Source organism: Buceros rhinoceros, unplaced genomic scaffold (genome assembly GCF_000710305.1).
Source record: "Buceros rhinoceros silvestris isolate BGI_N320 unplaced genomic scaffold, ASM71030v1 scaffold28093, whole genome shotgun sequence".
In the NCBI taxonomy this organism is placed as follows: Eukaryota; Metazoa; Chordata; class Aves; order Bucerotiformes; family Bucerotidae; genus Buceros; species Buceros rhinoceros.
The window spans coordinates 1-9,754 of NW_010404628.1; the positions used below are offsets into that span (position 1 = coordinate 1).

General features: G+C 49.5%; 2 protein-coding genes across 2 annotated transcripts in view; one reads left to right on the forward strand and one right to left on the reverse strand.

Moving 5' to 3' along the window:
• Window positions 1-1,343: 1,343 nt before the first annotated feature.
• Window positions 1,344-1,625, forward strand: LOC104491092 (chromosome unknown open reading frame, human C9orf16). The gene has a single exon (XM_010133455.1). The coding sequence runs from the start codon at window positions 1,344-1,346 to the stop codon at window positions 1,623-1,625; it is 282 nt and encodes a 93-aa protein (XP_010131757.1).
• A 1,253-nt stretch (window positions 1,626-2,878) lies between these two features.
• CIZ1 (CDKN1A interacting zinc finger protein 1) overlaps window positions 2,879-9,754 on the reverse strand; it is a 17,083-nt gene continuing 10,207 nt past the window's right edge. Inside the window, exons 9-14 of the mRNA XM_010133456.1 lie at window positions 9,403-9,487; window positions 8,710-8,823; window positions 8,217-8,393; window positions 7,480-7,549; window positions 6,277-6,398; window positions 2,879-3,628 (exon numbers count right to left, since the gene is read on the reverse strand). Coding sequence (XP_010131758.1) covers window positions 3,023-3,628; window positions 6,277-6,398; window positions 7,480-7,549; window positions 8,217-8,393; window positions 8,710-8,823; window positions 9,403-9,487 — 1,174 coding nt within the window. The 3' untranslated portion in view covers window positions 2,879-3,022. The remainder of the gene's footprint in view (window positions 3,629-6,276; window positions 6,399-7,479; window positions 7,550-8,216; window positions 8,394-8,709; window positions 8,824-9,402; window positions 9,488-9,754) is intronic.

A 9,754-nucleotide genomic window follows, 5' to 3' on the forward strand; every position in this document is an offset into this window, starting at 1 on the left:
CCCGCATGCTGCTTCCTGCGGGGTATTGTTCTTGTGAAAAGGTGATTCTGTGCATTTGCTGGTGCACAGGGTGCAGCCGAGCAAGGAGAAGGAGGACGTTCAGATTTTGGAACTGCAGAACAAATCACACGGGCAGGGCTGGGAGAAGCAGTCATGGGTGGAAAAAGTGAGTGTGATGTGATCAGCTGGCAAATTCCCCCTTCGGGCATTTTTGAAGTGTCTGGGAATTAAATTCCTACACCGCCCTGTCTAGTTAGAAGCAGCTGATGGAGGAAGCGAGACAACGGCAGAGCTATAATGTGTATGTACAGGGCACTGTTAAAACTCGGCCTAGCACTTCCGCAGGAGCTCAGTGGGGCAGGAGAGCAGCCAGCCCCAGCCGGTGAGGTGTGGGTCTGTCCCCCCCACCAGGCACCTTTCCTCCTCCTGCAGCTCACAGGCCTCACAGACGCCAGCCCGTGGGTCACAGCTCGATGTCTGCCTCAGCCAGTGCAGCTTCTGAAAGGAACATGGGACTGGCTGTGCCCGGGATCTCCTGTCACCCCCGGGGTTCCTGAGTAACTTGTCGGCAGAGGTTAATCTCGTCTGGTTTTTCAGTTTGGTTTTTTTTGTTACTCTTTAGGATTGTGTGAATATTGCTTGGAGCAATCCAAAAGCAAGCGTTTCATGGCAGCAGCATGGCTGCCTTCATCTGATTAGCAGTGCTAACGTGCATCACTGTGATCACTGTCCTGTAAATCACTGTAAATACAAAACCATTCCTAGAGAACCGGCAGGATCGTCCCCAATCAGTCTGGGGTTAATCAGAAGTACCCAAAGTCTTAACAGTGCACAAAAATCCCATGGTTGAACTTGTGCGCCACACTTAACTGCCTCTGGAGATAACGGTGCTGCTGCCAGCACCGTTGGGGTCATCCCTGCTCCTGCCATAGTAGTGGCTCTGCTGTCCTGGCAGCAGACCCCATCCGGGCTCTTGTGAAGCACATCCCAGCCTGGGAGCCTCAAGAAAAGCTTCACAGAATGTGAACACTTCAGGACGCTGCCAGCATGCCTGCGCCATCAGGAACGGTGATCCCTACGGCAGCTCAAAGGCTGGCTTGTCCTTGGGATTTGTGCCGCTGGAATGCGGATCACCACGTGCTGGGGCTCAGCCTGTGTCAGCTGTTGATGTGTGACGCCAAAGGCTGTCAGATACGCTGAGAATGGGCTGGGACTGCCCACAGGTAACTTGCCTTAGATCCTGTTACCAGTCCTCCAGCTTCCCGTGGGTCTCGTTTGATCGGGAAACACAACATGTGCAGGACTCGGTGGCATTTTACTTCACCCACCCAGTGGCAGATAAAATGCTGTGGGCATGTTTTGCAAGAGCTCCCACTGCCTTCACTGACAATATATTTACATTGCTCAGCCTCTCATTTGCCTTCCTTTTAGAATATGCCTCAATAAACTCCATGCTGGACCAGATCAACTCCTGCTTGGATCACCTGGAGGAGAAGAACGATTATCTACACGCCTGCTTGAAAGAGCTGCTGGAGTCCAACCGCCAGACCCGCCTGGAGTTCCAGCAGCAGAGCGAGCAGCAGAACACGGAAGCTGATGTGCAGGGTTCACAGCCTCCCACCTAGCGTGCTGGCCACAAACTCAGCTGGTGATGCTAAGGGCACACTTAACTAGTCACCAATTTAATGTAAAACTTGAATAGAAGAGGTACCTCCTGCCTGTTACTTGTTCCCTCCTGTGGTTGTGTCCTGCCATTCACCCCCTCGTTCTGTTTTCCTTTAGCTGTGTGGTAGGTGCTGGAGCTCACAGGTGGATGTAGGAGAGCTGGTTCTTTTTTCTCCCCATCTCAAGCCTGGCAGTGACACTTGGTTCAAGCTGGCTGAGGGAACCTGATGCCACACAGATGTTTGCAAGCAGGCCCTCTTCAAAGAGAAGAATGATCTCTGCTCTTACACTGTTCAATCCAAGGAGTGCTGTGGCTCCTGCCTCTTGCCTCACAACACACAGCAGCAGGCAGGGGCTGTCCTGACTCCAGGCTTGCCCCTAACTGTAGCTCTGGTGACACACTGGAGAGGGAGGCCCTAGGCCAGCTTCCCCATCCCTCACATTAACTGTGATGTGTGCAACACTGGCAGCATCCAGTGATCCGGGACGAGCTCCTGTTCTCTTCCATGCAGATAAGACAAGCTACCAGGGTGATGGTTTTGACTGGTTCAGCTGGAAGCTGCCATGAAGGACTCTGGCATTAGAGAGGCAGAGCAGCCCCGTCAGACCCACCACAGCAGAGACAGGGGCCTGCCGGCCGTGTGCAGAGTTCTCCCCGTTTGTTTTGTCAAGGGGACGTGTGAACGTACTGGTCTGAAACTGGGATCTTGTCAGGATGGCCTGGGGCCAGCGCTGGGAAGCAAGTCTTCCTGATCTACTTCTGTAGAGTTAAAGGAGATTTTTGGAAAGTTAAAGAAGTTATTTGTAAGAAATCTGTTTTATTAAAATCAGTTTGAAACAAAATTTGTTCCTGAGAGTCTCCGCTATGAGAACAGACTGTATTAGGTGTTAGTTAAGGACCAAGATGCCTGTTTTTGCCCAGCTTAGGACACAGTGCGTGTCCCAGACCATGCACCTTTGGAAGGAAATTGTTCTGAGGAGCAGAACTGGGCACACAGTCTCCTGAGATATATACTTTTCCTCTGCCTGAAAAGGAAAGGAGAGGAACTACAAAAAAATTCTTGGTGAAAAGTAAGCCTGCAACCATCTGCTCCGTGCGGTTTGTCCCCTGTGGGAATCACGTTACCATTTTCTTTCAGGTTCAACCATCCAGGCCTCAGTCTTTCCACACTGCTGTATCCCAACTGTACAAGTAATGACCAACACCATCCTGTATTAGACACGCTAAAGCCAGGCTTATTTTATTCTTAAAATAAAAACAGCAGTGAAGTTGAAGGTTTTTGCTCTATTAAAAGACTCAGAAAATAAACATTTCCAGCAAATTTCATATGTAAGGGGCTCTCCCTTTAAGGCCACTCTATCTGGGTTTGCGCCTGCTAGAGCGTCTGCACCCAGCAGAGGTAAGACTGGCTGTCTCACCTTTGCCTAGGGAGGAAGGCTCTACCGCTGCCTCCTGGCCTGTGTTTGCTGCCTCGTGTCCTAAACCCCCGCCGCTCCCTGGATCCTGGTGATCGTCTGCGCCTTCCCTTTGCCTGGCTGTATCGGCTTCCTCTTCCTCCTCCTCACACACAGCATGTCCCAACAACTCCCCTATGGTGCGGTTCTCTTCAGGGAGGAGGCACTCGGCACTAGTGGTAGTGGACTTGCTCTCTTCCTGTAGATCATCTTCTACAACCATGATTCCACACGCATCGTCAGTCTCGCTGGCTGGGTTTCTGCCCTCTGCTGCAGGGGCGGCCAGCTCACCCTTACCCTCCGCAGCCCTCAAAGCTTGTTCTTGCAGGACTGACAGCTCTGTACCCTCCTTGTCTATCCCATGATCATCATTCATCTTCTTGCTGGTATCTGCTATTGTAGCAGGAGGCTGTTTCAGATCATCCAGCAATTGGGAGCTGGAGCCCTGGGAATGCAAGGGAGCCTCGGGGTAGGCAGCCGTGGTGCGATGCCTCGCTGCCTTGTACCTCTGCAAATACAAACAAACCAACGTGAGAGACAAGCCCAGCTCAGCTACTGTCACTGCAGCAAGTAGCAGCTGGTCCAGGAAAACCTGCACAAAACCAGTGGTGAGCGGCAGCTAGAAATGCGGGGGCACAACTTGTCTTGGCAGCTCTCCTGGCCTGGCTGCTGAGGCTTTCAAGCAGAGAAGGGTCAGCTCCTGTGAGGAAAAGTGGCGATATTAAAAACTGAAGTCCCTCTCGCATTACTTAATGCTGAGCAAGTGCATGGCAGACCTGTGGCTCCCAAGACAAAAAATCATGTTTTGGCAACTGTTAATCTCAGTCAGACTCAGGACTCTGCAGATGTAACAGTGCAAGCGACAGCTGTTGCTTCAGCTACTGCCAGGATGTAACTGCGGACATGTCCCCTGGGTACACGAGCCTGTGCACTGCCCTCGGCTACAGAGGTGTGAGTTAACGATTATCAGCCAAAAGACTTAAGTTGAAAGCTTAAGATTTTTTCACTCTTTTGATAGCATCTGTGCAGTCAGTGAAACTGTTGTCAGAACACTAAGATATCGAGAGTATCTTACAAGCTACTGAGGTCCTCTGCAGAATAAAGGGGAGCATTTAATCAATCAAATGACTCATTTGCACTCGCTATCGCGATGAACCAGTAGAGGTCTTGCAGAGATTAAAATGGCTACCAGCTATTGTCAAGACAATCTCAGAAGAACAGCAGCTCTGTATATCTAACACGCAGGAGGAATCCTGTCTTCCAGACAGCATGAGCTAAAGGAATAAACCAAAGCTCCCTCTTTTCCACACCAGTTGCCTCCACCATCAGCTCACTTTCAGCCTTCTGCTAAAGGGTCCCTTGAACCAGCACTAGCCTTAGACCTGATAATTTAAGGAAACTATTTTGACCGTGCTGGCTTTCACCACTGCCTTCAGCACTGCTACTGTAGTCTGCAACGTGCAATTACAGCACATAGATGGGCAGCTTTACGCTGTGATTGGGTTTATCGCTGCAGGCCTGTCCTTTCTCTGTCCTCAAATGGTGGGATATGCACAATATCATAAGGCATCGGAACCAGATCAGTTGAGTCATGAAGTTGTAGCCAAACTAAACCAGATGCAAACACACCAATTCATTTTCAGAGTGACGCTGTGAACTGCTTCACCAGCAGACAATTCTCTGCTTTGAAACCCTCTGCTGAGCTATGCTGGTGAGAGTACTCCAGAAACTGCCAGTGATTTAACTCGCACTGTGACAACCCCAAGACAGCCAAGAGTAATAGTTATCTGCCTGCAGACATTTAAGGTTGGACTCCTGTCATAAATAATCCCTCCAGGTCACTTGGCATCCATTTGAAAAGCGTCTGATTTCAGCTCTAAATGGGCCAAAAGGGAGGCATACGCGCTGCTGCTGCAGTTTCACTCTAAGCTGATCTAAAATAAGCCAGGAAAACTGCAAGGCCGATTCCTTCATTCCCGAAATGACTAGCTGCAGGGGTGGGAGAGGAGGAGCAACCATGAAGGAACAGCTGTGGTCTTCTGCTACTTGCCATTCCAAATCCACTGTTCTGAGTGCTGGCTTCTGCAGCACCCCACCCCGTGCTGGGGTCAGCGTCAGTTGACTAGGAATAGTTAACCTGTCTGGAGACTAGAAGAAAAACACAAAGTGTTGGGGGTTTGGTAGGGAGGTGCAGTTGCTTTTGTTGGAGTGGGTTTTGCGTGCAGTGGGGGAGCCTCCCTCCTTGCCAGGGCCAGGGAATGCTGCTCTCCTGCACAGGCAGGGCCCAGGCAGCGGTCTCAGGAGAGTGCAGAGACAGTGCAAGCCCTGCGTACCCACCACAGCATACTGATCCAGGCCCCTCACCCCCTGGCAAGTCAACAAGGACAGAATGATGGAGGCAGATTCCAGGCCAGCCCAGTTGGAAAAGCTTCTAGATACGAAAGCAGCAAGGGGCAATATGGCTTCTTTAGGGGGCGCCAGTAAAGCAAAGGAACAGCATCACCTGGCAGAGCTTTGTGCTAAGGAGTTTCTGGGAAAGGGTAGCAGGCAGACAGACAGACCAACTGGCTTCATGTTGCAGGCTGACCCTGGGGACCAAATGGACTCTCACCAGCTTGTAGCATCCATCACATAACGAGTCTGTAACGTTAAATTTCACAGTTTCTAAGGTGAGCATCTGATTTTACCAGGCCCTTCATGGATGAATCACACCCACAATTTTGGCTAAAGGAGCTGTTCCTGCAGTACCACATGAAAAGCTGCGAATGTACCAGCTTTCTTTAAAAGGAACAGCCTCTATCTCTTGTTTTTCCTCCATCCTGACCCACCTGTAATCTGTCTAACAGAGAAGAGGCCTAGACTGAATGACAGACTCCACAGGTTCAGCAAACAGAGCAGACACTCTGAGGAAGATTTCCAGCCAGAAATGGGCAACAAGATGACAGCAGCAGTAGCTGGGGAGCGGGACTAGACTGGTTTTAGATCTACAGGGGTGACGGGAGACAAACAGAGCACACCAGGAGAAAGCTATGGCACAATGGACACTAAGGATGATGGACATGAACTGAAGACAAGACAGCTAACGTGGCAGATTCACTGGAGAGACACGCACAGGGATAACAAATGCCAGGCCATGCAATCGCCAAAGGGTCTAACCTGAAAGTTCTCAAAATGCATCAGGGACTTGCAGTGTGCGAGCCGGGCAGCAGAGTCGCTATGGTAGAATTTGTGACACAGCCTGCAGAGGTAACCTGCGACGGGGACCAGAAAATCCAGGCCTGCGAAACGGGAGGGGAAGGGAAATCACAGATCACATTGAATGGAACTCAAATAATGAAAGCATGTTAAAAAGGAAGGGGAAGGGAGGGGAGGGAGAAAAAGAAAAGTGGGAAGCTTTGCTTCTGTTAATCAGGGATTTGCAAGATGACTTGCTGAATATCTCGTCTTACCATGGAATGGCTGTGTGGTTGATATTCAGAGAGAAATCTGGCTGCCAGAGCAAAGAAACTACACAGAGCATTTAGGGGAAAAGAAAGGAAAAAAGAATATAATGGAAAACTACAGAGAACATGTGATCTAATGTAATGGGATCAAACCAAGCAGAAGACAGCAGGCGCGCAAGAGGAACACGCAGAGAACATTCACAGCATGAATCATTATTCCATCTGCCACAGGATAGTGAAAGGTTACAGCGATACGGAAGATTGGTGTAAACAGAGCTCTCCTTGGGCACAAAGCAGCCTCCGCAGAGCTGCCCTCCTCACAACACGAGCGGCCATTAGAGGTCTGGAGTCAGAATCGCTTGCAGGGTTGGGACCAGAGACAGCCATCCGGAGGCAACACTGCCCACCAGTCCAGCAACATGTCTGAATAACCACTAGGGTAGAGCGTGGGGGTTTTGAAGCGGAGGAAACATGCACAGTTTGGGCTCTGGCAGAGAGTTCGATACTGTCAGTACTGCTCAGTATCTCCATACAAGCTGCATTTCTGTTGGAAAGCATTCTCATCAGTATGCTTTCAGGCTCCATCTTTCCAGAGTATCCCTTATTTGCTACCTAATTTCGTCAGTACTCCTGCCCTACTTGTTCCATTTCCTACCTTAGTAAGATATTTGGCTCTCATCCTTCCTTCTTGAAAGCAAAAGGCAGCTGACAAACATCAATCACATCCTTATGTTTTATCACACAGTAATAAAGCAACATTTGCCTCTTTCTCCAGACAGCAGTAACCTGCAACAGTCCAATGCTGGAGCACCATGGCTCAAGAAGTTTTTACAGCAGTAGGAAGAGACCATCCTCTCTTACAGCATGTGGCCAGAGAAGGCTCTGTGGGCCTTTGTTCTTAACTCTGCTTGCTTACCATAGGCTGTGTCTGGACAATACTTCTCACTTCCTTCGTAATCCTCCAAAGACACTTCCTTCAGCCCAGTCTGGAAACCAAAAGAACATTAGTGCCTGCTGTATCTATGCCAATTCCCTTCCTGGGTTCTTACATTCTTCTGGTAGCTCCCAGTCTTTGGGAGCAAAACAGAGGATTCACATCCAGAGACGGAGTTGCACAGATACAGATACAGTCAGGGCCAGATACAAAACCCAATGTCAGCAGGCTGCTGCATTACAAGGGTTGAAAACAGCCTTTGCACTCCCAAGCCTGAAGTAGCTTAGCCATGTCCCTCCTTCTTGGTTACTGCTCTCTACTGGGAAAATTCTTAGCAAGATAAACCTCCACAGATATGTTTGCTATGAGACCAAGCTACTGCTCAGCTGTTCTAAGGGACTATGTCAATGTCTGTCAGAAATTCTTTCCCTTGAAAAGACATTGCTTATGCTCCTCAACAACAAGGTAACGTTTGAAGACACAAGTAGGAGCTGTAGAGCACAGCAGAAACATTCTCCTGCATCCCAAATGCAATGCCTGAATCTCTCTTGCATTGTCCTGTGTTCTGGAAGAAAACCGAGCTCTCACCCTCCTGCTGCAGGGTGCAAGGCTGACTGGGCTCGGGAAACCCTGAGCTCAACCAGCCAAGACCAACTAAGTCACAGGATCCCAGCGCAGATTCGCAGATACGTTGTTCCTTCTCCTTCTGCATGGCATACCTGCTTGGCAGCAGAATCCTCATTCTCTATCAGCACTACATCAAGGTCTTCCTCCTCACCAGCTGCCCCCTCCTCCTCCTCCTCTTCATCATCATCTTCAAAACAGCCAACAGCATCCACTGTGATCAACTCCTCCGAGTCTTCTGGGCTGCCCAACTCCTTCTCTCCTAACCTCACCTGCCAGGTACAGAAAAGAAAGGTCAGATCAACTCTCCATTTACCAAGGAAGATCCAAGAGATTGCATTCGATGAGCAGAAGGGACTGCAAGAGGCACACAGCTATCTCGCTTCCAGACACATCTAACTCCTTGTCCCCTTTTCACTCAATTTCCTTAAGCTCTAACAATAGAAACACAGCAAAAGATGAAAATTAAAACAGGGTTGGAAGAGCTGCACATCTTCCTTTCATCCCTGCAATAATCAGGGAAGCAGAAAGTACACCTCAGTGTAGCTGCCTCCCGTCCTGCGCAGCTCTCCCCTCAGGCAGTATTACCTCTTTGGCTTTCTGTTTGTGCTCAGGGGACTTCATATGCTCCACGAACTTGCGAGGGGTCTTGAAGTGGCGGCTGCAGACAGTGCAGAAAGGACGAAGCGAGCGTTTGGCCAGCTAAGGAGAGAGGGACAATTCAGTAAGTCAGAAGAGGCATCACTTGAGTGAAACGAAGTCACAGCCCTGCATCTAAAACAGGGAGACTACAAAGAGAGCTGTCGTTTCAGCAGAAAGCACTCCTTAGCTCTTATCTGCCAAAACCATGGAAAACATGCAGAGCAAAACGAATGTGGCTTATAAAAGGTGTCCTTGGCACTTCTCCCCTAGGAAACAATAATATGATATCCTGCCTAAATTTTAGCTTGAAAATGTACAGCCTGCCCACCAATTCCTCCACTCAGCTGATTAGATGAGTATGATAGGCCATGAGAAAAGTCAGGAGCTCGAAACTAGAGGTGCTTCAAGCTATACCGACACAGCATGGCACCTGGAAGCTCCAACAGGGCCAGTGTTCAGAGGCAGGAGGTAGCACGGCAGCACCCTCAGACAGCGAGGATGTTACTGGCAGAACTTCATGTGCATATCTCCACTCCAATCACTTCTCCTTTGCTGCTTGGGGAGCAGGAGATGCTGGACACTTCCACTCAAACCCATGACAGATCAGTGCAAAGATGAAATCAATGCTACAGTCGTTACCTTGTGTTCTTGGGTCCTGCGGTGTTTGATGAGATCCCCTGTGAAGTGTATCTGGCAAGTGTTACACCATCGCTGCTGAGTGTCTCTGAAGTGACAACGGATATATCTGTAAGTCACACCTTTTTACATTCTCCATGGAATGCTGCAGTTTGCAATCTGTTCTCGGCATAGTTTCCCCAGTATTTCTATCTTTATTGGCTTGGATTCATCTTCTCCCATTTCTAGCCACTTCTATAGGTTGCTTTAGCTCACGCTGACAGAAAAGCACCAGTTAAAACAAGTCTTTGACCTGATCTACTGTGTTAGAAACTACACAGCAGCTCAAAGTTAACACTGGGGCCCCTTCAGCAGG

What these genes read in the sequence shown, in the direction of transcription:
- LOC104491092 (XM_010133455.1), top strand. Translation starts at nt 1,344, where the DNA reads ATGCTGTGGGCATGTTTTGCAAGAGCTCCCACTGCCTTCACTGACAAT.